The 27,060-nt window shown below is 40.6% G+C and overlaps 1 protein-coding gene across 2 annotated transcripts in view; it reads left to right on the forward strand.

The window, feature by feature from the left end:
* The window catches only part of TM9SF3 (transmembrane 9 superfamily member 3), a 74,966-nt gene that overhangs the window by 12,194 nt on the left and 35,712 nt on the right, over positions 1 to 27,060 (forward strand). For both annotated transcript variants that reach the window (XM_063307620.1, XM_063307621.1), the window contains exons 3-5: positions 12,327 to 12,449; positions 14,274 to 14,434; positions 15,851 to 15,928. In XM_063307620.1, the coding sequence (XP_063163690.1) occupies positions 12,327 to 12,449; positions 14,274 to 14,434; positions 15,851 to 15,928 (362 nt within the window). The remainder of the gene's footprint in view (positions 1 to 12,326; positions 12,450 to 14,273; positions 14,435 to 15,850; positions 15,929 to 27,060) is intronic.

The following is a 27,060-nucleotide window of genomic DNA, read 5'->3' on the forward strand; positions in this document are numbered from 1 at the left end:
CTCAGTGGTAGTAGCTATGATTGGATAGGTGATTGTGTTGATTTATAATCTGAAGGCTGAATAACATAACAGTATTTGTAGTGTACATACATTGTCTGGTGCCACTTTTGCATTTGAAAGTCTGCCAGCAAATCCCAGGAAACAGTGTAGCTTCCATGTTTGAGAAACAATTCAGAATGTAGGATGTTTTATTCCAAGCATAGAACACTCAAAATTGCCATTTGAAGCTTGAAATGTTGCATATTCCTAGTGGTTAGAGCCATTCCTCTCTTATACATGCATGCACACAACTTTAACTATTAGCAGTAATGATACGCAGTATTCAGAACCAAAATAGGGCAAGAGTGCTTTGGATCCAGCATGGGAACCCCTTCTGTACCCACTTCCTTGTAATTTAAACCCATTGTTACTTGTAATCTGTAACAACAACAAACAAGTCTACCCTATTTTCTAAATGACAGACCATTAAATACTTGGACAGCCATTCTAGGTGTGGTCTGAGCAACACAGAATAGAGGAACAATGACTTCTCTTGACCTTGACATTGTATTTCTGCTGCTATATGCATAGGATTCCTTTTGCCTGTTTACATCTCCATCACAGTGTTGGGTGATATTTGGCCTGTAATCTACCAATACACTAAGGGATCCATTCTGCATCTACTGCTGCATTGTATGATTCCTCCATGCATGCCTTGATTCTTTTTATACAGACATTGCATTTGTCCTTGGTGAAATTCATCTTGTTGGCTTCTGCCCATTGTTCAGGCTTCTCAGGATCATCCTGAATCCTGATATTGTTTGTTCTCTCCCCCTGTCTTTGCAATTTTGATAATTTTTTCTAACCCCACATGCAAATTAATTTATAAATATGCTGAACAGTACAGGACCTACAATGGAGCGCAGAAGTATGCCACTTGACACTTCCCTCTAGCTTGATATAGAGCCATTGACACACACTGGTTACATCCACTTGGAAGCTACAACTGGTTCAAACTGCAATCTTGTGACTAGTTATGGGTGCTTCCTGCTTTGCCCATGTGACTCCACTGCTCTGTAAGTTGCATTGGTTGCTGGTGTGTTTCTGGGTGAGATTCAAGGTGGTGTTAGTTACCGATAACACCCTTCAGGCCCATCTTCTTCCCATTATTTCTGTTTGACAGTAGGATCTCAATGAGTTAGTGTGCTCCAGGTCCAGTTGTAAAGCACTGTCATCTTGTGGGACCTAAGAGTTGTGCTTTTTTGGTAGAACCTGCCCTGTGGGTTAGTGTGCTCAGGAGGTCCATATAGCCCTGCTCCAGTTGGGCTTCTGGCTCTTTCAACAGGCCCTGAGTTTGGTCTGCTTCCTGATGATAGTTGGCAGAGAATGTGTTAATGTTAATTATCCTCCCTGCTGAGTATTATGTATTCTTTTTTTATTGTGTTCCATTATTTTAAATTATTTTACCTCATGTTTAATCCTACTGTATAAGCTGTCTAGAGGCACTTTGTGATTGAAGGGGGCATGCAAGTAGATAAATAAATAAATAAGCAAGCAAGCTACTCTTTCTGTAGTACCAGGAAAACCAAGATGATTTGGTTACTTCCTCCCAAGGTGCCCATTGTTTTTACCTCTAGGCAAGCTGATATCCTTGTCTGTTCTGCGGCTTTCTAGAAAATGAAACAGCAAGCACACTGAGAAATTTTGGGGGCATTAAGAAGGACAATAAGTTGTGCAAAAAAGAAAACAGAAAGAAAAAATGTTACATAAAAAGAGCAACAGTTGCCCCAAGAGAACAAACAAAACACTCCCTACATCATTCCCAGCTGAAAAGGGAATGGGTTAAGGTCCAACACCTTAACCCAAAGCCTGGGGAAAGCAAAGATTTTGGAGCTCACTTGAAAGGGGTGGGGGTGGGCGTTCAAATTCTGGAGGGGGGGTGATGCTGTTTCAGAAGCAGGTACGGCAACCGAGGAGCCCCTCTTCTTCGGCATTTCCACTAAATTACATTACTTGATCAATGGGAGTGAAGGGTGGGAGGAGCTGAGAGGGCAGGCAGGAACATCACAGTGATGACAGGCAGAGGAATGTGCAGTGGGAATCTGTGGGCAGGCCACACTCAGGGACACTGGGTCTGCTGTTTGAAGCCAGTCCCACTGTCCAGCCTTCAGCTTCCAGGCTCAATACCTGGTCATCGAATCTTCGGGGCCCTTGGCTCCAGATGCTGCTGTTGAACACCAGGTCAGTTTGTAACAAGACTGCCCTCATTCATGAACTTACCTTGTATGAGGGTGCTGACCAGGCTTGCCAAACTGAGATCTGAGTGGGCCTGGTGTGGGGGGTTTATGTCTGTTGGAATTATGCCCACCTGTGTTTCAGGTTTTGCACCAACTGAGATCCTATGTAACGATTGCCTAAACCCAAATACTCAGTCTCACAAGCTCGGGCTTAAAGATAACTGATTTATTAAAGGAATAGTATGCAAATACAGAGAAAGCTGAGAATGAGCAAAAGCGCGCCAAATACAAACTTAAAAGCTTTGCTTGTAAGCAGATCCCGCCCCATCGCCCGTCAGGACGCTCCCCCTCCCAGGTGCTAGAAGCCGTTAGACGCGCCTGGGAAAGTAACCTTGAACAGGAGCGCAAACCCAAACATGCATTCCAAGCCCTCCAAACAACGGAGGGCGAAGGAATGGAAAAACCCCGGGCGAAGGAACACGGAACAGAAAAAGACATGTGAAACGTTACAATGTTAACCAGACATTGGAATGAGAACATGACATCCTAGGGTGGGGGCAGTGTAGCTGTTGTCATCCGTGAGTCTTTGAAGGGTCTCAAAGGCTCTCCTCCATAAATAACCAGTTGTGAGACACTCTGGTTGAAGCTGAGCTCTAGGGAAAAGTTGGGATTGTTACTGGTGTACTGCCCTCCATGCTGCCCAGTGGCTTCCCTTCTGACCTGCTGGATTCTGTTGCTGGGCTGGCAATAGAGTCTCTGAGGCTATTGGTAGTTGAAGATTTCAATTTACACCTGGTGGTATTGAGTCTGGGGTGGCTCAGGAATTTGTGGCCTCCATGGCAATCATGGACCTCTCTCATGTCATTGATGGCCTGATGCGTTTCAGTGGCTGCCAATCAGATTTTTGTCTTGGGGCAGTTGTGCAGTTGTGGCATGATCTGATAATGGAGGACCTTAACAACAGCCCATTGCCATGGGTCTCTTCCAAGCCTTGGGTTAGAGTGGTGTGACCCCTGTTGGTTTGTTTGGGTGTGTGGGTGTTGTTAGCCAGACTCATTAGTTCTTGTTTTTATCCCTTTTCTTATTCTTTTCCTTTTATACTTTTATTATATTGTATTTCTATTTTGGTTTCGTTGTATACCACCCAGAGTCAGTTTGAAGTTGGGCAGTACCTAAATGGATTGGATTGGATTGGATCTAAAGTGAGCGGACAAGCAGATGCTATGGGAGACAGATAGTAACCTTAGATAGGTAGATCCTATGCCATGTAGGGCTTTATAGGTAATCAGCACCTTGAATTGTACCTGGAAGGTTACTGGTAACCAATGCAGCTCATAAAGTAGAGGTATTACATGGCCTTAGCAAGGCTTGCCCATCACTACTTCTGCTGCCCTCTTCTGGACCAGTTATAGCTTCTGAGTGGGCTTCAAGGGCAGCTCTGTAAAGTATTCTACCCGTGAGGTGACCAAGGCATGAGTGACTGTAAAAAGGTCCAGGAATGGGCACAATTATTACAGAAGTTGAATCTATGGAAAGGCCTTCCTGGCCACAGCTGCCATCTCCTACTCAAGCAGATGTTGAGAGTCCAGGAAGACCCTTAGATTATACACCACTCCAGAATGGGGGAGTGTGGCTCCATTCAAGACCAAAGGCCACTTGGTTTTGTTAGAGTTCAGCTTCAGTCTGTTCCCCTTCCTCCAGATCCCAACAGCCTCTGAAGACAAATTGGGAGAAGACCATGACAGCATCACTTGGTTGGCCAGGGGTTGAGATATACAGTTGAGTATCCATATTGATGGTACCTGTCTACAAACCAGTAGATGACTTCTCCCAGTGACCTTTATATAAGCATGATACACTATGCGTATGTATGTATGTGTGTAGACAGACAGACAGATGAATTCCACTGATATCTAATGCATTTCTTCTCTTTGAAGTCTCATATCACATTTTTTTCTTAAAGTGCCAGAACATTTCTTATTTTTCTGCCCCAGCACAGTGTGTGTGTTCTGATGGGATGAAGGAAGTAGTGCTTTATTGTCTACCAAAGAACTTATTTTAAAATAGTGAATAGTATTAGCCCTGGAGAAGAACATACAGTAAATGCAATGAATCATAGCTAATCCATGTTCAGTACTTGATAGAATTGCCTATGTTCTACTCATTAGTACTATCAGGTATGATTCTAGGGGATGTTCATCAAATTGAAATGTGTTTAGTAATAATATATAGCTGTTAAAAAGATTTTCCAGTAATTTCTTTGAGCCTATCAATCCAGGATATCTTTATTTTTTGCTTCCCTCAACCTTGTCAAGTATAATTATTTTTTGTAGTTCATCATCCCTTCGTATTACATGCCCAAAGGCACCTGAGGTTTTGCTAGCTGATCATTGCCTTATATCAACCATGCATCACCCCTGGAAACATCATTGCTTCAATTATTCTGATCTTAGATGTCATTTATTGCCTTTATAATCCTGTCACTTTGTAATGCTGCTTGTCACTTCCTTCTTCTGAGGATTAATTTCCTCCAGCCCAGAGTCGCTGGGAGTCGGGCAGCATACACATTTAATACATTATTATTATTAGTAGTAGTATTTACTTATCCAACATGCCATTCATCTTTGTTCACAAATTCAAGAAAACAAAATTTTCTACAATAGTCAACTGTAAAGTCACTAAGCATATAGGCTGAGATTACTTTTAACTTCTCAAAGTTGGAGAATCAAGTAACATTGATTTTTCAGCTTCCATTTTTAGTATCCTACAGGTAGTCCTTGGTTAACGACAGCAACTGGGACCAGAGTGTCTGCCACTAAGCAATGTGGTCATATAGCATGACATCACATGACTACACCACTTAGGAATGGCAGTTCCGGCACTTCCAATTGCTGTTGTTAAGTGAATCCTGCAATGTCGTTAAGTGTGGCGTCCTGTGGTCACCATTTGTGACTTCCCCATTGACTTTGCTTGTGAGAAGCTAGCAGTGAAGGTCGCAAATGGTGATCACATGACCACAGGACACTACGACATAATTGTGAGCTGGGTGCCGAGAACCCAGATCACAATCGCATGACCAAAGGGATGCTATGACAGCCAGAACTTTGAGGACTACTCCTAAGTACCATGTGTTCAGCACTGTTGTAAGTTTGAATGGTTGCTGAACAAGAGGTCATTAAGCGAAGACCACCTTCAATGAAGTTTTCTAATTGTCTCTACTGTCATCTGAGAAAGTAGCGTCACTGCATATCTCAAATTGTTAGTCTTTTTATTCTAGCTATCATTTCTTGCAAACCTGCTTATTCGTTTAGTCGCTTCCGACTCTTCATGACTTCATGGACCAGCCCACGCCAGAGCTTCCTGTCGGTCGTCAACACCCCCAGCTCTCCCAGGGACAAGTCCGTCACCTCTAGAATATCATCCATCCACCTTGCCCTTGGTCGGCCCCTCTTCCTTTTGCCTTCCACTCTCCCTAGCATCATCATCTTCTCCAGGGTGTCCTGTCTTCTCATTATGTGGCCAAAGTATTTCAGTTTTGCCTTTAATATCTTTTCCTCAAGTAAGCAGTCTGGCTTTATTTCCTGGAGGATGGACTGGTTTGATCTTCTGGCAGTCCAAGGCACTCTCAGAATTTTCCTCCAACACCACAGTTCAGAAGCATCGATCTTCCTTCTCTCAGCCTTCCTTATGGTCCAGCTCTCACAGCCATATGTTACTACGGGGAACACCATTGCTTTAACTATGCGGACCTTTGTTATCAGTGTGATGTCTCTTCTTAACTATTTTATCAAAATCTGTCATTGCTCTTCTCCCAAGGATTAAGCGTCTTTTGATTTCCTGACTGCAGTCAGCATCTGCAGTAATCTTTGCACCTAGAAATACAAAGTCTTTCACTGCTTCTACATTTTCTCCCTCTATTTGCCAGTTATCAATCAAGCTGGTTGCCATAATCTTGGGTTTTTTTGACGTTTCGCTACAAGCCAGCTTTTGCACTTTCTTCTTTCACCTTCATCATGAGGCTCCTCAGTTCCTCTTCGCTTTCAGCCATCAAAGTGGTATCATCTGCATATCTGAGATTGTTAATGTTTCTTCCAGTGATTTGAACTCCAGCCTTGGATTCCTTAAGCCCAGCATGTCGCATGATGTGTTCTGCATACAAGTTGAATAGGTAGGGTGAGAGTATACAGTCCTGCCATACTCCTTTCCCAATCTTAAACCAGTCCGTTGTTCCGTGGTCTGTTCTTACTGTTGCTACTTGGTCGTTATACAGATTCTTCAGGAGGCATACAAGATGACTTGGTATCCCCATACCACTAAGAACTTGCCACAATTTGTTATGGTCCACACTGTCAAAGGCTTTAGAGTAGTCAATGAAACAGAAATAGATGTTTTTCTGAAACTCCCTGGCTTTTTCCATTATCCAGCGGATATTGGCAATTTGGTCCCTAGTTCCTCTGCCTTTTCTAAACCCAGCTTGTACATCTGGCAATTCTCGCTCCATGAATTGCTGAAGTCTACCTTGCAGGATCTTGAGCATTACCTTACTGGCATGTGAAATGAGTGCCACTGTTCAATAGTTTGAACATTCTTTAGTGTTTCCCTTTTTTGGTATGGGATATAAGTTGATTTTTTCCAATCTGATGGCCATTCTTGTGTTTTCCAAATTTACTGGCATATAGCATGCATTACCTTGACAGCATCATCTTGCAAGATTTTGAACAGTTCAGCTGGGATGCCGTCGTCTCCTGATGCCTTGTTATGAGCAATGCTTCTTAAGGCCCATTCAACCTCACTCTTCAGGATGTCTGGCTCTAGCTCACTGACCACACCGTCAAAGCTATCCCCAATGTTGTTATCCTTCCTATACAGGTCTTCTGTATATTCTTGCCACCTTTTCTTGATCTCTTCTTCTTCTGTTAGATCCTTGCCATCTTTGTGTTTGATCATACCCATTTTTGCCTGGAATTTACCTCCAATGTTTCTAATTTTCTGGAAGAGGTCTCTTGTCCTTCCTATTCTATTGTCTTCTTCCACTTCCGCGCATTGCTTGTTCAAAAATAATTCCTTGTCTCTTCTGGCTACCCTCTGGAATTTTGCATTTAATTGGGCATATCTCCCCCTATCACTGTTGCCGTTTGCTTTCCTTCTTTCTTGGGCTACTTCTAGTGTCTCAGCAGACAGCCACTTTGCCTTCTTGGTTTTCTCTCTCTCTTTGGGATGTATTTTGTTGCCACCTCCTGAACAATGTTGCGCACTTCTGTCCATAGTTCTTCCGGGACCCTATCTACTAAGTCCAGTACCTTAAATCTATTCTTCACCTCCACTGAATATTCCTTAGGAATATTAGTGAGCTCATATCTAGCTGATCTGTGGGTCTTCCCTAATCTCTTTAGTCTGATCCTAAATTGTGCGAGGAGAAGTTTGTGATCTGAACTACAGTCAGCTCCAGGTCTTGTTTTTACCGACTGTACAGATGTCCGCCACCTTTGGCTGCAAAGGATGTAGTCAATCTGATTTCGGTGTTGTCCATCTGATGAAGTCCATCTATAAAGCCGTCTCTTAGGTTGTTGGAAGAGAGTGTTTGTTATGCAGAGTGAGTTGTCTTGGCAAAATTCTATCAGCCTATGTCCTGCTTCGTTTTGTTCTCCCAGGCCATGCTTACCTGTAATTCCAGATGTCATTTGACTGCCCACCTTAGCATTCCAGTCTCCTGTGATGAAAATAACATCTCTTTTAGGCATGTTGTCCAGTAGGTGCTGCAGATCCTCATAGAATTGCTCTACTTCAGCTTCTTCAGCATCTGTGGTTGGGGCGTATATTTGGATCACTGTGATGTTAGATGGCTTGCCCTGAATTCGAATTGAGATCATTCTATTGTTTTTTGGATTGTATCCAAGCACTGCTTTGGCCACTTGACTATTAATTATGAAGGCTACTCCATTTCTTCTGTGGTCCTCTTGTCCACAGTAGTAGATCTGGTGGTCATTTGATGTGAAGTGGCCCATTCCAGTCCATTTCAGTTCACTGACGCCCAAAATGTCTATCTTTAATCTTGACATCTCACCAATAACCACATCCAGTTTGCCCTGGCTCATGGATCTTACATTCCAGGTTCCAATGGTGTGTTGATCCTTAGAACATCGGATTCGCCGTTCACCACCAGCACCATCAGCCGCTAGCCGTCCTTTTGGCTTTGAGCTAGCTGCGTCATCATGTCTGGGGCTAGTTGAACTCATCCTCTGTTCCTCCCCAGTAGCATTTTTGACCATCTTCCGACCTGGGGGTCTCATCTTCCGATGGTATACCAACATATGTCTGGTTGTACTGATCCATTTAGTTTTCACGGCAAGAATACTGGGGTGGGTTGCCATTACCTTCCCCAGGGATCGCGTTTAGTCTGACCTCTCTGTCATGACCTTCCCGTCTTGGGTGGCCCTTCACGGTTTAGCTCATGGCATCATTGAGGTGCTCAAGCTCCAGCACCACAACAAGGTAACGATCCTTTGCTGAAGCTTGCAAACCTACTGTTAGCTTTATGAGATAGACCAGATAGGAAATATGACCAGATGAGCTATTTCTACTCTATTGTAAGTTTACATTAACAGAATCTTGCAAGTTGAAAGTACTTCTCTTCCCACCCTTGCTCTTGCCCTGCCCACATGCCTGCTGCAGACTAAGCTACCTTTTATCTGACTGTTCCCTTGGTTGCATCTTGTTGCCCTGTCTCCCAAAGTCATTCCACATACCATTGCACCTACAAATCTTGTAATATAATCACTGCGTAAGCTAAACAGGTATGTGGACAATATGCATCCTTGCCTCAATCCTTTCCCTATTTTGAACTACTGTATTTTGTTTCTCCAGATCCAGTTCTTTAGTTTCTCATTCTTTATAAAGATTCATTAGAATCAGTTGTTCTGGCACACTCATTATTTTCAGTATATTCCACAGTATGGCATTATATACACAAAGGCTGTATTGTAGTCAGTGAAGCAAAGGTAAACTTTTTATTTGTTTGGTCACTTTATTATCCATTTTATATTTTACATCCCTCTGTCTTTTTTGAAATTTGAACATTTGCAGTAGTTTGGTCATTTCTCTTGATATATATACTCAGAACTTTTCCATTCTATAGGCTGTACAGTCTTAATTCATATTTGTCAACATCAGGCTGTTAGGACTAAAAGCCTCTTCTGCAGCTTTTAAATAGTTCAGTAGTATTTCATCTGAATCTGATACTTTCTAATTTGACAACTGGTGTATTGCCTATGAGATCTCACTTTATAGTGAGTTTATTCCTGATATTTTTCTCTATAAATGTTGTTATTCTGTATTCCCTTTTGCAAACTGTTTCATTGTCAACATTCTTTTAATGTTTTCTTTTGACCTCATTTGCCTCTATCAGATCTCTTTTATCATAATATTTCCTTCTTAATAAGATCTCTTTTTATTTCTCTTGTTATATTCCTCCATTTCTTAGCATATTTGATTGAGGTATATGCTTTCTTTCTTGTCTGACACTGAAATCTGTGTTCATGCATTGTACATTTTTCTTGTTGCTCAAGGTATTTATCCTTGGTCTATTTTTGCTATCTTGGAGCTACTTCTGAAAGCTACTTGGATTTTTTTCCTCTCTGAAATCTTGTGGATGTGTTTTTTGCTTCCATTTTCGTAATATCTTATACCTCTTCCCATAGCTCCTCATATATTCTTTTGTATAAATTAAGCCTGCTAAATATGTTTCTTACATTGATCTTGTTTTCTGGCTGTATGTCTTGCAGGTCAAACCTTCCTGGCACTCATGCTCTCTTTAATTTTCTAAGTTTGAGCTATGTATTTGAAACCAACTATTGCCACTGCATAGGCTTGAGTGAGTTCTTACTAGTGCCATAGAGCCATTTGGTCCAGCACTCTGGCTGCCATTTTATTCCACAGTTTGACCAGGTGTGAGACAGAACTTCCTGCAGACTTTTTGGGACAATCCCCAAATGCCCTTCGGAAATTCTCTGGATCTATTTGACATGTGGGGCACACCAATCTAAAGGGTCAGTCACCCTTACAGAGGACCAGCTCTGCCACTGAAGATGATGCAGAAACTACAGGTGGTTAGACTCCTGACAGCCCCATAAAGCCAGAGTATTACCTCTCTTGAAGTTGCTATATTGGTTGCCAGTAAACCTCTAGGTCCAGTTCAGAGTCCTGTTACCACCTTAAAGCCCTTTATAGCACAGTACTGGATTGTATCAGACAATGCCTTGCCAGAATTGAACTTCCTTGTTCAGTCCAGTTATCAAGAGAGGGCCCATGGTAGGTTCCCCCTCTGTGCAAGGTGCATGGAGTATGGACCAGGCAACAAATATTCTCAATGGTGGCCCTGCTTTATGGAGTATCACCCCCAGAGGTATGTATAGCCAGGACTCTGCTGGCATTTTGTAAACAAGTGGAAGCAGTTTTGCTACAGCATGCATTTATCCATTTAGATTGGATTGATTTAATTCAAGGGCACTTAATAGTCTTTACTGATGTTTTTTATGGTACTATTTTATTTTATTGTTTTGTTTTGTTTTGTTTTTTGACACTCAGAGTATGTCAGGATTGGGTCAGGTTATAGATAATGATAATAAAGAATAAAATAGAGTTTACAACCCACAATGGGTTGTAAATTCATATATTCTGCTAAACTGAAACTGAAGACTTCTGCATGGCTTAGTTTCCAGGTATGTAAGCCTACTTCTATATCTAAGCCATCGTCTCATAATAGGTTTCTATGCTTTATGTTTTTTCTCTGCAGATAGGCTGAATAATTATTTGTTGTTCATGAATTGATTTGGTTGGGATTTGTGGACAGACTCAGTCTTATAGTAACACTAGTAATTTATTTTGATTAAAGATCATATTATACATACTGTGAACAAATTAGGGAAAGCAATTGCTGGCTTCTTACCCTACACCAAATTTTGTCCTGTTGTGTCCAGTTTTTAGAGAGTTATTGGACTGATTATCAGACAAATGGACAGAGTTCTGACCTCCTTTTCATAATTTCAACATTCCCTTGCATTAGAAATAATAAAAAGGTAGATTAAAAACATTCAGAGGCAGGAAAAAGAATATCATACATTAGTAAATAGTAGCATAGACTCTGGTTGTCCTAATAAGTTTTGATGCAATTAAGTGGCAATGGCAAAAAAATAGTGCCTTTCATAATCTCAAGAAGCTGGCTGACAATTGAAGGTGGATATCATCCTCTACAGTTCTATCAGATCTATTAGTGTCAAGTGGAGTTATAAAGTCAGAGTGCAGGAGCTTATAGAAAGAGCAGTGTAAAGGACTGTGAACTAGAGACGTTTGTTGAATTTCACTTGGGCATATTCACTCAGAAATGGTGATAGTGTTCTTTGTTCCTCTAGTACCACCAAGGATAGAACATTAATGTGAAATAGAGAGAAAGCCCTGTGGTGGCTTAAGCATGTCAGGCCAAATAGTAATCCCTGTCAGAAAAAAGGATCTGGTCTTTTTGGAGATCTGTGTACTATTTTTTGTTTCAGCTTTAGTCCAGTCCAGCACCAGGGCTAGAAAAATTATCTCGGAAAAATGATGCTGACATATATCCTGGAGCTGGGTCTTCGATAAAAATTAGAGCAGCTAAAAAGTCCCTATAAAATTTAGTTTGAGAAATTAAGTCAACAAATACAGACCCTCTTTGGAAGGGAGACCATCCCAGATGCAAGTTGTACAGATTGGTTAGAGATGCAACAAAGATGTTTGAAATAAGGCTCTTAAAAATGGATAGGATGTTTTCTATTGGATTTAACTTGATATAGGCTCACACTGCTGAATCATATAGGATCTGGCAGATTGTTTTTGTTTTAAAATCTTAGATATATAATCACCTCCACATAAATAGAATTTACACTTCTGTTGGCCCTTTCAAATTAGGTTAGTTTTATACTGAATGAGGATCAGCAATAAATATTTGGCACTAATGCAGCATAAGAGTCAGCAAGATCTTACATTGGTCTATTTGCATTGATTCTTTACTAAAATATTTCTGATGATACTGATGTAATGATCTGTGAATGCACTATTAACACATTGTTTTACTTTCTACAGATGATGTGATGCAGACCACTTACTGTGAAATAGATTTGGATAAACAAACAAGAGATGCATTTGTTTATGCTATCAAAAATCACTATTGGTATCAGATGTACATTGATGACTTGCCAATATGGGGTAAGAACGGCGTGCCTGCAGTGTACAGAACTACAAACCATTCTGTTGAAAACAGCTATGTTCATTCCAAGCCAGTTTAGTGATGGCTTGTTTAATAAACCATATTTGGCTGAGTTCACATGAAAGCGCTAAACCAAACAAAACATCTTATGATATAGCAGAGTGTGTGAACTGTATCCCTATATATACATATGTATAGGGTATATTAGGGCAGAAATGTAAAATATGTATTGGCCCAACCTTAAGCCAGTACATTTTTTTTACAGCTTGAAAGCATGTCATGGATGCTCAAAGAAAATGGCTCTACAATTAGAGACAGATAGACAGACAGTTTGAAGAATGGCTGCCATAATGTATGTCTAATCACAAGACCCAAATTATTATCACAAATCCCAAATTGTTAGAAGGCAAACTGGCAAAGTGGTTCCTCACTACCACAAGTTAGGACTGATTGTTCTGTTCTAGTTACCTGTCCTTACTTTATTCTGGAATAGGAGAAGTTCAGGACCCTGAATCTAGAAGTCAACTACCATCCTTAGGATCTTAATTTTCAGTATTGATACATAAATAATTAATTTGCCATTTTTTTTTCCTTTAGTAAAAACATGTAGAGAGGACATTAAAACCAGATATTTCCAGTTCTTGTAGTTCAGCTGGTGAATTAGAGCTGTTGAAAAAGTAATTTGCACACAATAACAAATCCCTGTGGAGAGATGTGACGGCTCACAAAATGCCTGGTGTATGTAGATGCCATTTCTCTGGGATATCTCTTTCTATGGCTTTTTCCACTGGTTTTGTTTTTTCTGCTTCCTGTTCTCTTTTTATGAATTTTTTTCCCTCCTGTTTCCTTCCAGGTAGCCTTTCCAAGTCCCTTTACTTTACTTCTCACCCTTTTGCCTTCTACCAACTGGAATTCCAGTTATTATTGTTGATTTTGTTAGCTGTACAGCTTGTAATCAGTCAGTGAAGTCCTGTCTCCCCCCTCCCCCCCGCTATACAGAGAACAAAGCTGGTGTTCTTCTGAGCTTCAGTTTGAACTAAAGTTATTCCATCTGTCAAAAAGGTGGGAGTGGGGTTGATAATAGGAATGAGTCAGGGACAACCACAAGACTCAATGGGTGCCAGGTGGGCACAAAAGCAGTCACGAGCTGAAGACATTTAAGTGTGCAGCAGCTATTGTTTGCTTTAACAGCTGTAGATTTGTGTAGTCAGCTGGTATATGAATTGTAGATTTTCTTAATTTAGAGGAAGTCTGATTTACAGCTATATATTACTGATGTAACTATGAACCTTTTAAAGAATCCTTTAATTCTTGTATGTTCTAATATCTGGATGGAAAAAGGATGGCTCTTACACTTCCAGGTTTTCATTTATATCTAAATTTACTTATATTTTAATTGACCAGTTAAGAGGAGCCTGGGTAGTAAATGTCAGAAGCCCATGCTTAGGAGGCTGAATTGAATTTGAACTGCCTAGAGAAGTAGTTTGGTACTTTAGAGAGTTCTTTGTTGCTCCACTTGACCAGTTTAAGGAAACTACACTGTAACTTGGACTGTAAATTGCAAAATTAAAATTTCTTATTTATTTTTCAAATTTCTATTACTGCCCATCTCCCTCCAAAGAATGCAGAATTTGGAATATTATGGGACAAAGTTTATGTTTTTGAAATGTGAGGTCTTCCTTCAACATCAGGAATCTATATGATTTTCTTAAATAAGTATTCACTCTCCTCAGGTAGCAAGGCTGTTGTCAAGCCTGCTGCTAACCAATGATAGAGTTAGTGCAGGAAAATTAATTTCTTTTCCTCATTTTTTCCCTCTGCAGGTATTGTTGGTGAAGCAGATGAAAATGGTGAAGATTTTTATCTTTGGACATATAAAAAGCTTGAAATAGGTTATAATGGAAATAGAATTGTGGATGTCAATCTGACAAGTGAAGGGAAAGTTAAATTGGTACCCAACACTAAAATCCAGATGTCTTACTCTGTAAGTAATCTGTATTTATAAATAATGGTGTTCACAATTACATAGCAGCTAAGCTATAGAAATAGCATGTTGGCAGAACCATGTTTTGTCCAAGTATGGACCATATATCATAATGGTAGGCCTTAAACCACAGCATATATCATAGTTTGTTGTATGTTTATTCACCCCAGCCTGAGCTCACAGGGTTATCCAAATCCCAACAGAAAGGATAATCTGAAGTGAACTCTCTCATCTCCAGATAGAGAAATCTTATAAAAAAGATTGTACATATTTACTGTTAATTCTGTCTGCTGTGCCTTCATCTCACATAACTACCCATTGTCTTCATTATTCATTTAAATGTCTAAATCCAGAACCTGAAAGAACACTGTTCTTCCATGGGTTAGCTAGAAAAAAGAATTCCATTAAATGCTGTTTCTTCTTAAAGCTGCTTAAGTTCTGTTTATAATAGTCTTGTTGATAGTGGTATAACTCTCATACCATTCCTACTTACACGGTTGTCATTCCTTTTTTGGGTGACCCTTTCTCCTGTATATTCAACAGCAGCTGATAAAAAATTGTAAAGTGAAACTGCTTCAGTATACATGGTAGAAAAGAAGCTTTTTCTATTTAAGATGCCACTTGGAATTGTCATTTCGTAATTGTCAAGTTCATAATCTTGGGTCCAATGACAGAGGTAGTCCTCGCTTAACGACAGTAATTGGGACTGGAAGTTCCATTGCTAAGTGATGTAGACATAAAGCTCAACATCATGTGGCCATGTTGCTTAGTGACAGCAGTCCCTGGTTACTGTCACTAGGTGAGGACTGTGTGGGTGGTTAAGTGAGGTCCTCACATGATAGCAACTTCCGACTTCCTCCCGGTTTCCCCATTGACTTTGCTTGTGGAAAGCTGGCAGGGAAGGTCAAAAAACTTGATCATGTGACCGTGGGACCCTGCAATGGTTGGAGAATCAGGCCAGTTGCTGAGTCCCTGCATTATGATCACATGACTTCAGGGGTGCTGCAACAGCTGGAACATTGAGTGATGGTAACTACCACTTGTTCAATGCTTTCGGAAGTTTGAACAGTCACTGAACAAGGACCTATTGTAGAACTTTATACTTGCATAAATTTAATAATAATTATTATTATAAATTACATTTATACGCCACCCAACTCCCAGTGACTTTGGGCGGTTGACAATTGTTAACAACATTTAAAAACAAAGAACAAATTTACTTGTATATTGATGCCATTCATTAAAACTTGAAAGTACCAGTGACTTACTAGAAAAAATGTAGCGGTTAATGCTCTTTGGGTTTCCAGCGTTTTTCTTGTTCGACGCATGCCACCTTTCTCTTAGTGTTGCCTGGAATTGGAGCTGGGCTGATTTCTAATATACTGTATCAGCTTTTTAAATGTAATTTTTCTCCAGGTAAAATGGAAAAAGTCAGATGTGAAGTTTGAAGATAGATTTGACAAATACCTTGACCCATCTTTCTTTCAACACAGGGTATGCTTTTTTTATATTTCATAATACTGAAACTTAGGTCCTCAAGATGGTACCCAGTGGTATTTTCCTTGGTGCTTAAAGGTTCTTTTATTTAAAAAAATAAATGGGAAGTTAGCATGTTGAAAAGCACCAGCCTGAAATGAAATACTTATTTCCATGGATGTTTGGGGATATCAAATAGACCACAGAGGCATTTTTATAAAATAAAAGATGGGTGGCAACAACCCAGTGCTTTGTTTGGAACTGTGCTTCTTGCCCCTTTCCCCTCAAAGACAAAGGTAAGGTAGATGAGAGATGGTGTTGGGAGTAAGCTCACCAATTTGTTTAGTGGTAAATGATGTTTTGCGACTAGCCATACCCACTTTGGCAACTGTTTTTTGAGACTGTTCATTATGTACTCAAAATTCTAAACATATGTCCACCAGTCCGAAAGGAAAAGGGACTCCCCATCTTTGTTGTTGTTGTTGTTTATTCATTCAGTCGCTTCCGACTCTTCGTGACTTCATGGACCAGCCCACGCCAGAGCTTCCTGTCAGTCGTCAACACCCCCAGCTCCCCCAGGGACAAGTCCGTCACCTCTAGAATATCACCCATCCACCTTGCCCTTGGTCGGCCCCTCTTCCTTTTGCCCTCCACTCTTCCTAGCATCAGCATCTTCTCCAGGGTGTCCTGTCTTCTCATTATGTGGCCAAAGTATTTCAGTTTTGCCTTGAATATCATTCCCTCAAGTGAGCAGTCTGGCTTTATTTCCTGGAGGATGGACTGGTTTGATCTTCTTGCAGTCCAAGGCACTCTCAGAATTTTCCTCCAACACCACAGTTCAGAAGCATCTATCTTCCTTCTCTCAGCCTTCCTTATGGTCCAGCTCTCGCAGCCATATGTTACTACAGGGAACACCATTGCTTTAACTATGCGGGCCTTTGTTGTCAGTGTGATGTCTCTGCTCTTAACTATTTTATCGAGATTTGTCATTGCTCTTCTCCCAAGGATTAAGCATCTTCTGATTTCCTGACTGCAGTCAGCATCTGCAGTAATCTTTGCACCTAGAAATACAAAGTCTTTCACTGCTTCTACATTTTCTCCCTCTATTTGCCAGTTATCAATCAAGCTGGTTGCCATAAACTTGGTTTTTTTGAGGTTTAGTTGCAAGCCAGCTTTTGCACTTTCTTCTTTCACCTTCATCATAAGGCTCCTCAGTTCCTCTTCGCTTTCAGCCATCAAAGTGGTATCATCTGCATATCTGAGATCGTTAATGTTTCTTCCAGCGATTTTAGTTCCAGCCTTGGATTCCTCAAGCCCAGCATGTTGCATGATGTGTTCTGCGTACAGGTTGAATAGGTAGGGTGAGAGTATACAGCCCTGCCGTACTCCTTTCCCAATCTTAAACCAGTCCGTTGTTCCGTGGTCTGTTCTTACTGTTGCTACTTGGTCGTTATACAGATTCTTCAGGAGGCAGACAAGATGACTTGGTATCCCCATACCGCTAAGAAGTTGCCACAATTTGTTATGGTCCACACAGTCAAAGGCTTTATAGTAGTCAATAAAACAGAAATAGATGTTTTTCTGAAACTCCCTGGCTTTTTCCATTATCCAGCGGATATTGGCAATTTGGTCCCTAGTTCCTCTGCCTTTTCTAAACCCAGCTTGTACATCTGGCAATTCTCGCTCCATGAATTGCTGAAGTCTACCTTGCAGGACCTTGAGCATTAATTCTCTATAATGACTTAACAACACTACAATTTAGGTCCAAAAATGTAAAGTTCAAATCATTTTTATAATTGATTTGAAAATTTTAAACTTGGCTAGCATTGGCAAGGTCAGCACTATGTCTCTGATACTACTATGTTCTTTGATCTTGAGCCCATCCACACCAATTATCCTTTCTCTGTGTCTTTCTTGATTTGGTTTGTATGTGTATGCTTCCTGCCTTCATTGATTCACTAATCTCTCCTTTCCTAAGACTAGGAGCTCATATATGTAGCTCATACATTTATACTATATGTGATAGTATAAATATGCTAAATAAATAAATATTTAATTATAGAGAGAGATAAAAAGTAAGTACTGGAATAATAGTTACTCCCAATGTCAATTTTCAGTATTTGTTCAATGATTAGATCATACATGTAGATAGTTGGTATTAATTAGCATAAAATAATTCCAGGTCTAAATCTCAAACTGAATTTACCCCAGATAGACCATTAAAAAGGAATCTGCTTTTTGTTATTCAAGTGGTAGTAGTAGCTTTTTCTTTTCTACAGAGTAAACAGAAATTGGCTACCTGTATGTATATCTCTGTATCTGGACTGGTGAGGGAAAAACTAGGTTTCACAGATCCTGGTAATGCTGAAAAGACCATAAGATAAGGGCAAAGAAAGAATACCCTGTATTCTCATAGAATGCATAGTCCAAAAGGACATGTTCTTTTGAGACTCAATCTCCATAGGGCCACAAGAGCCAATTCTTATAGGATGGCTTTTTCATACATTTTCCAAATAGAACTGCCATTGGTAAGCCTTGCCAGTATAATCTACTGGGTCCATGGAACAGTTGCTTCTGTCCAAGTTACTTGGAACCAATGACACATCCAATTTATGGTTCGTATAACTTATTCTTTGCTTAATATTGGCTTTGGGGGTCTCTAACCATAGTGCCAAAAGATCCCTGGAGAGAAATTATTCAGTTGGAGCCCAGTTTCCCAAAGGCAGCTCCAGGAAGCTCTAAGTTTCCATCAATCTAAGGATATATCATATATCAATATAGGGATAGCCAACTCCAGAGAGGTTTAAGTTTAGCGTTAACCAGTAGCAAACCATTTACCAACCAACCAATCCTGATCATCATCTCTATTTTGAAAAGCAAAATGCGGTGCTGCCCTCTCTCAGCCCCTGGAGGCTGTGGGGATCTGGATGGGGAACACAGGCTTCAGCTGAACCCTGGTAAGATGGAGTGGCTATGGATTGATGGCTCCTCGGTATCCAGGAAGTTGTCATCTCTAGTTCTGGATGGGGTGGCATTGCCCCATTCAGAACCGGTGCGTAACTTGGGGGTCGTCCTGGACTCACAACTCCTGCTCAAAGAGCAGGTGGTAGTTGTGGCCAGGAGAGCCTTTGCACAACTTCATGTTGTGTGCCAGTTAAGCCCTTTCCTGGATGAAGATGCCCTCCAGACAGTCACCCATGCCCTGGTCATCTCCCACATAGACTATTACAATGCGCTCTACATAGGGCTACCCTTGAAGAGTATCCGGAAGCTTCAGCTGGTCCAGAATGCGGCTGCAATGGCAGTGATGAGTGCCCCAAGATAGCACATGTGACACCATTGCTGCGCGAGCTGCACTGGATTCCAGTTTGCTTCCCAGTCCAATTCAAGGTGTTGGTTATGACCTTTAAAGCCCTACATGGCATGGGGCCAGGCTACCTGAGGGACTGTCTTATCCCCATAACATCGACCCATCCCACCTGGTCATGCAGAGAGGGCATGCTACGGATCCCATCGGCAAGGGAGTTTCACTTGGCGGGATCCAGGAGGCAAGCCTTCTCTGCAGCAGCGCCCGCCTTTTGGAACATTCTGCCCCCCGAGGTGAGGCAGGCTCCTTTGCTCCCGACTTTCCAGAAGGGTTTGAAGACCTGGTTCTGCTGCCTCACTTTGGATGGAAAGGGCAGTAGCTCTTCCTGGGGGTGGCTGGTGGCATAGAGTCCTCCCTACCGAATGTAAATTTTCCCACTTGGATTTCATATTTATATTTATTATTTTAGTATTGTGGATGTTGACTTTGTAATTTTATGTGCTGAGGTTTTAAAAGGATAATTTTATTGTACACCGCCCAGAGTCCCCCTCTTTGGGGGGAAATGGGCAGTAATAGAAATTCGAATAATAAAATAAATAAATAAAGTGATAGCAAGACCATTAAGAATGTGAAAAAGTGCACTTAGATTAATTCTTAAAGTATAAAATGGGATGTGACCTAAAAGTTGTGTTAAGTGTTTAGCTTCAAAAAGCTTTATGGCTGCTGCAATAAAATAGGCATCTTTGAAGAGAAGAAAAAAGCCCAGAATTATTTCAGTACTGCATTGGGTGCTTTAGGTTACAAATGTGGCATGCTCTTTGCAGGACCCAGTACTGTGAAAAATATCTCTAGACATTTGGAATTTCAGATTTGTTCAATCTCAATCCATTAATGTACAAACAGTGTTTTTAGGTCTTTCATTTCCTGCTGTCAGTTTGAATAAAATGTCCCAGATGGTAAGAGCTGCAGTGCTCATCTCAGATATATGTCTGTCCAGGAGCAGATTACTGCATCATCCTCATACAGTAAAATTGCTAGTTTTAGGTGAGTAGAGACACTAACCTGTAGGTTGTTCAGTGAAGGAATTAATACAGAGGTTAAACAATAAAGGAGTCAAAGTTCACCTTTATTTTATACCTTCCAATTTTAGAATTGGGGCACTATTGATATTTAAAATTCATAAAGGATGTAACAAAACACCCTGTAACAAAATTATCAATAGTTCTTTCACAATATGGTTCCAGTGACTGTTTATAGCATGTGTCTACATGGACAGAATCCACTAGATGTATTTTGCACGCAATGATAGGCCAGATACTGGTATTTCCAAGAAAGAGCGGCCTGCTGGTTCACTTTTGAGTCTGGTTTGTATAATGAATGGATCAAAATTCCTTTTCTGGGCAGCATAGTAAGCAATGTGCATACATACCCATAATGCTGTTCTTTTTCCAGGTAGGCAATATAATCAAAGTGCAGAAAAAGAATAAGAAGTGGTAAGCAAAAGCAGGAGATGAGAGAAGAGGAGAGGAGAGGAAATCTAACAATATAGCTTACTTAATCTTCAGTTTCAGTTTCATATTTGCCCCAAATATACCATAATTCAGGCCTACTCATTTTATGATATGCTTCTGTTAAACTAATAAATGTATAATTATCCTTCTTTCTTATTTTCATACATTTCTTAGTGTCAGGCTGAATAGCGGAAATGTGGTTTGTACATCCCTGCCTGGCATAAAGCTGTACTAAACTTCCCAGATTCTGCTCATTGTCACAGTTCTGCCAGATACTTTTCCAGACACACTGAACTAACTACTCTTGTTACCTTTTCCTTTATATAACGAAGCAGTCTTCCAGTTGTCTGGCAGATGCAGTCTTCACATAGTAAATAAGTTACACAGTCAGTCTATAAGTGAACCATATTTTAAAGATTTTTCCAGCTACATATTAAACATTCTTAAGCATTTATCAAATCAAATCAAATCTTTATTATGGTTATAGACCAGCATAAGGAAAGTGGGGTACAATCAATTAAAAAACCTCAGAGTCTAAAAAAATTATAAAAAGCTAGAAGAACTATTAGAAAGTATATATAAAAACAAGAGTCTAAAAGAATCTAAAAGAAGGGGTAGGAGAATTAGATGGGTGTAGGGGAGCATAAAGGTTAGCATGTGGAAGACTATATCAAATTACAGAGCACTCTACTATGGCAAACTAGATGCTCGTTAAGTCTAGTTTATGGCACAGGTAATCATCCAATGAATTTTAAACGCTGCTGTACAGACCCTGGCAACATTGTATGTTGTAGCAGGGTTGGTATCTGAAAACAGGGAGGTATAGAGTTGTCCTGTGTACCCTGGGTATTTATGCAGTAATGGTGAGATAAGGCTAGTATGAATGTCTCTAATACAGGTACTGGAGAAGCACATGCTCAGTTTCTATGTGTCCAAAGTCACAGGGGCATTGTCTCTCCTCCTTAATCATATATCAAGCCTTCAAGAACAGCTGAGGGGAAGGCATGACATTGTGCCAAAGTAAAGGCTCTCTGGTGTTTAGGTACTTTGTGTTTAGTTAAGTATGCCATAGGGGAGGCAGACTACCTGTTGGATTCACTGGCAATAAAGGGGTCCTGGCTAGATCCAGTTGGTGCTCTGTTTCTGCTACACTCTGTTTAATTAGTGCTTTGGCCGGATCATATCCCACCTGGAGAGAAGCGCAGGGATGAGATTTTAGTTGCTACTGCCTGTATCCATGTGGATTGAAAATCATCACTCATAGTGAATGGGGCAAGGCCAAGGGGGAAAAAAGAATAGTCTGAGCCAATAGTTGAGTATGGTCACCCACACTCTGGCCTCTACTTTCATGAGGCCTATCTCTAGTCACAGGGTGGTTTTAGACACACTTTGGGACTTGAAGGGCTGATCTTAGAAATTTGGATTGTACACGTTCTAATGGTGCAAAATTGGAGAAGAGGCCCAGCTGGGCACCATAAAGAAGTTGTGCTATTGGCTTGGCTTTGAATAATTTGAGTGCTGCAGGTATATAGTGGCCACTTCTTTCTTGTCTTAAGGAATTTAAGGATGGCAGATGAGCTCCTCTGCATTTTCAGCAACGTAGTCCCCGTGGGCTTTACTACTGCTAGCAGAATGGAGGACTAACATAGCATTAATTTCAATTCAGTTCCATTCTTCACTATTTCACTACCATTCCCATACAGATTTCTAAAACATTCTTTCTAGCATTCCCTCATTTCATCACTTTTATTTTTAAATTCCATTTCACTCAGCTTAACATTCTTGTTTAGCATTTTTTATCTATTTCTTTACATTTTATATAATATCATTTTTTTTGCAGCAGTCATTCTCCAGTACGCTTTTTTCCTTATCCATAGTCTCTTTCATTTCATCATTCTATGAGCCATCCTTTTCATACTTCCCATTAATTCAAGTCCATGTGCTTTTGTAGCTCTCTATAACATACAGTGAAACGTAAATTTGTCAGACCTCAATGCATGGGTGCAGTGGATCAAATTCTGCTGTGATTTATGTCATTTGCATAATAATATGTAAATGACACTATTGCTCTACATGAGGCTACCCTTGAAGAGTATCCAGAAGCTATAGCTGATCCAAAATGCAGCCGCGTGGGCGATTTTGGGTGCTTCAAGATCAGCACATATAACTCCTTTGCTCTGCGAGCTGCATTGGGTGCCAGTTTGCTTCCAGGTCCAATTCAGAGTGTTGGTTATCACCCTTAAAGCCCTACATGGCATGGGTCCAGGCTACCTAAGGGACCGTCTCATCTCCATTACATCACCTTGTCCCACCCAGTCATGCAGAGAGGGCATGCTATGGACCCTGTCTGTAAGAGAAGTCCATCTGGCGGGGTCCAGGAAGCGGGCCTTCTCTGCAGCAGCTCCCGCCCTTTGGAACATCCTTCCCCCGGAAGTGAGGTTAGCCTCCTCCCTCCTGTACTTCAGAAAACAGTTGAAGACCTGGTTTTGTAACCTGGCTTGGAGTGGGGAGAGGAAGAGCCATTCCTGGGGCTGGTTAGTTCCCTAGTCCTGCCGGGACCAGTCTTATCCCTTTCTGATGCTGAATTTGATCTGCCTGTACTTGGATTTTATCGTATTTATATTTATTGATTATTGGTATTATTTATAATTTTATTGAATTTGTGAACCACCCAGGGTCCCCCGTGTGGGGGAGATGGGCAGTGATAAAAATATGATAAATAAATAAATAAATTGCTCCAGCACTGGGTTTCAGGTGCTGCTTGCTCGCTTCCTTTTCTTCCAGTTCCTCCTCATAACTCCTGCTGCTGTTCTCTGCTTGCCACCTTTATGGCCAACTACGTCCATGTGTCACCTGACTCACTTGAGATCCCAACCAGGACATGTTAATCAGTGAAAGAGGCCCTTTTTCTAGTGGGAACTTCGCAGTTGCTCAGCCAGCTCAGGCCTGACTGGAAGCTCAAGGAAGGGTTATACTTAAAGTAAAAAGGATGGCCACAGCAGCCCCCACAAGTGGGAGGTGTCAGGGCTGAGTGGATCACAAAAAGGTAGGGGGGAATAAAGACAAGGAACTATGAAACAAGACGAAGGAGTGCCTCCTTCCTTCTCTCTTGCTTTTTTCTCTCTGATCTTGTTTTGGAGGCTGAGTTTCTAGCCAGGCAGCCTGTTTTCCTAACCAGGGACGTTTTAGAATCATTTGGATGGGTATTCATATTCTCCAACCCCAAAAGCCTTGCTTTAATTTTCATCATATGGATGATCATGCAAATCACCATGTTAACATACTTTCTGATTTAACAAACACCACCTCCTTCAAATAGTCCATTTAAACAAGGTTTTACTTTAATTCTTTTTGCTCTGTTCCAAGCAGCTTCACATCATCTTTCCTTACATTTGCTTTCCATATAGAAGATATCTTCTAATCCTTTTATAGAATGGTTCATACTTATTCTTCTTGTACCTCTTTTACTTTCACTCTTGTTTCTTTCACTTTTTTTCTCCATGCCCATTTTTTCCAAGACCCACTCTTGATACTATGTTCTGCCAAGTGTCCAAGCAGTGATCAGGTGCTCAAACAATTGGTTCTTTTATATCTTACTGTCTTTTAGACAATAAGCACGACAGTGGATAAAGAAACTTTAAGCTTTATTATAAACTTAAGCAAACAGAGTTAAACAGAAACACAGTTTAAACCAGATACACAGTTTAGGCAGATTAAACAAAAGTATAAAAAGCATAGCATACAGAAAGAAATCATACATACCAAGCAAGTTGATTTGTTGTTTATTTGTTCAGTCGCTTCCGACTCTTCATGACTACATGGACCAGCCCATGCCAGAGCTTCCTGTCGGTCGTCAATACCCCCAGCTCCCCCAGGGACAAGTCCGTCACCTCTAGAATATCATCCATCCACCTTGCCCTTGGTCGGCCCCTCTTCCTTTTGCCTTCCACTCTCCCTAGGATCAGCATCTTCTCCAGGGTGTTCTGTCTTCTCGTTATGTGGCGAAAGTATTTCAGTTTTGCCTTTAATATCATTTCCTCAAGTGAGCAGTCTGGCTTTATTTCCTGGAGGATGGACTGGTTTGATCTTCTTGCAGTCCAAGGCACTCTCAGAATTTTCCTCCAACACCACAGTTCCAGAGCATCTATCTTCCTTCTCTCAGCCTTCCTTATGGTCCAGCTCTCGCAGCCATATGTTACTACAGGGAATACCATTGCTTTAACTAAGCAGACCTTTGTTATCAGTGTGATGTCTCTGCTCTTAACTATTTTATCAAGATTTATCATTGCTCTCCTCCCAAGGATTAAACATCTTCTGATTTCCTGACTGCAGTCAGCATCTGCAGTAATCTTTGCATCTAGAAATACAAAGTCTTTCACTGTCTCTACATTTTCTCCCTCTATTTGCCAGTTATCAATCAAGCTGGCTGCCATAATCTTGGTTTTTTTGAGGTTTAGTTGCAACCCAGCTTTTGCCCTTTCTTCTTTCACCTTCATCATAAGGCTCCTAAGCAAGCTGATACCCAATCCCTTTTATGTTACCAGGAGCCTCCTGACCAAGGCAACAGGGATGCCCCTAGGTTGGCAATTGTTCTACAGCACCCAGTGCACTGGATCTGTACAGAAGCTCCTGAAACCCCAAAAGCAAGCCCAGGAGTTTTTATCAAAGTCTGGCCCTCAAACCTCATGACCATGTTTCCATAGCTGTAGGCTACAAGACCTGACCTTGACTAGGAAGCTTCCCAAGGCCCAAAAACACCAGTCTATGACATCATCCAAGAGCCTGGGAAGTTTTACAGATCTTAACAAAACAATCTGGGGGTTTTCTCTTATCTCTCTCCCAACTCCAAACAAAGATATGTTCTGGAGGGCTGTTGGAGGAGTGGACTTACAAACTTTCAGTCTTGTGGTTTATCTCTCCCCTCCTCATGCCAAGCAGAAATAAAAAGAAGCCAATTAAGCATCAGCATAACTCAACATAAACTCTAATCTTCTTTGTGTGAGGGAGAAAATCAACATATGTCACTTAACTCCTTGAGATAACAATGGTCTTTCGCATTGCTACTACATACTATCATAATAGTCTGTCCCATATTCAGAATCTCTCTTCCATCTTATATCCTTCACTAATTACTATGACAAACAATCAGATCAATCTTGCATTTATATTCATTGCTGGTTCACACGAATAGACTTATGCTTAAACCTTGTATTTGAAACAGAGCTAAGCAGATATTTATGAAAAAATCAGCATTCGTTCTTGAATCTTCAAATGGCCCAGCCATATTTTTCTGTAGTTTCTCATTGCACTTTCATCTGTCTGTTCATGTCACCTAAGAGAATAATTTTTCTGTGTGATCACTTCATTCAGAAAGTTGCATAGTTTATTGCTGGTTCTTTATCACCATTTACTGGCCTGTACTGTGTAACTGTTACCTGTATCTCAGCAGCTAAGAGGTACATGCAGAATACTAATAGCTTATAATATGCAACAAAAAGAGCCATGTAGGTTTGTTAAGTTGTTCATGTTGGCAGGAGAAACTAAATGGGCAAGTTGCGTAACATAACTAGCATGTTAACTGTTACTTGGTGAATTTACTGTTGCATGCACACATAGACACATTATTCTATAATTGACTTTTTAAGAGTAAAGCTACCTTCAAGTCATGCTCAACTTCTGGTGACTGTACACATCCATGTAGTTTTCTGGGCAACAGCACAGAAGTGGCTTGCCACTGTTTCCTTCTGGGATATTTTTTCAATATCTTGATCTAGCTTACAACATGAATTATCTGGCAGTTTCCAGTCCAAATTCTAATCAAGTGTGATCCTGCTTAGCTTGCTGAGATCAGCCAGGGTTGGTCAGATGCTGCTGTGTAAATATCTGACTTTATCTACCCTTACTTCCTTACTTCTGTACTTCCCTTTTTACAACATCAGGCAGTAATTATTTGAGCAGTGCTGTCCCTTCTATATATTTTAATGAGAGACCAGCGTCTTCTCAGGGTGTCTTCATTGAGCATTTAACATACTCAGGCTGTAAAAATTAATAGTTTTGGCTTTCTACTAACTTTTGATCTGTTATTAATAATGGACAAGTAATTTGTATTTCCCTAAAAAATTAGAATAGAAAGTGAGTAAGTTAGCTGTGAATTTTTGTCCTGGCTTCTGAACAAATCACACTCAACTGAAGAATGGACCATAGACACTTAATTCATTGTTTCCGAAGTCACTTTTCAAATAAATATGAACAAGTTGCTAGTTTTAAATTAGTTGTTTAACATTATGATAATACAGAAGAGAAAAACTGTTGATCTTTTCACTTGACTTAAG

Source organism: Candoia aspera, chromosome 6 (assembly GCF_035149785.1).
Source record: "Candoia aspera isolate rCanAsp1 chromosome 6, rCanAsp1.hap2, whole genome shotgun sequence".
Classification (NCBI taxonomy): Eukaryota; Metazoa; Chordata; class Lepidosauria; order Squamata; family Boidae; genus Candoia; species Candoia aspera.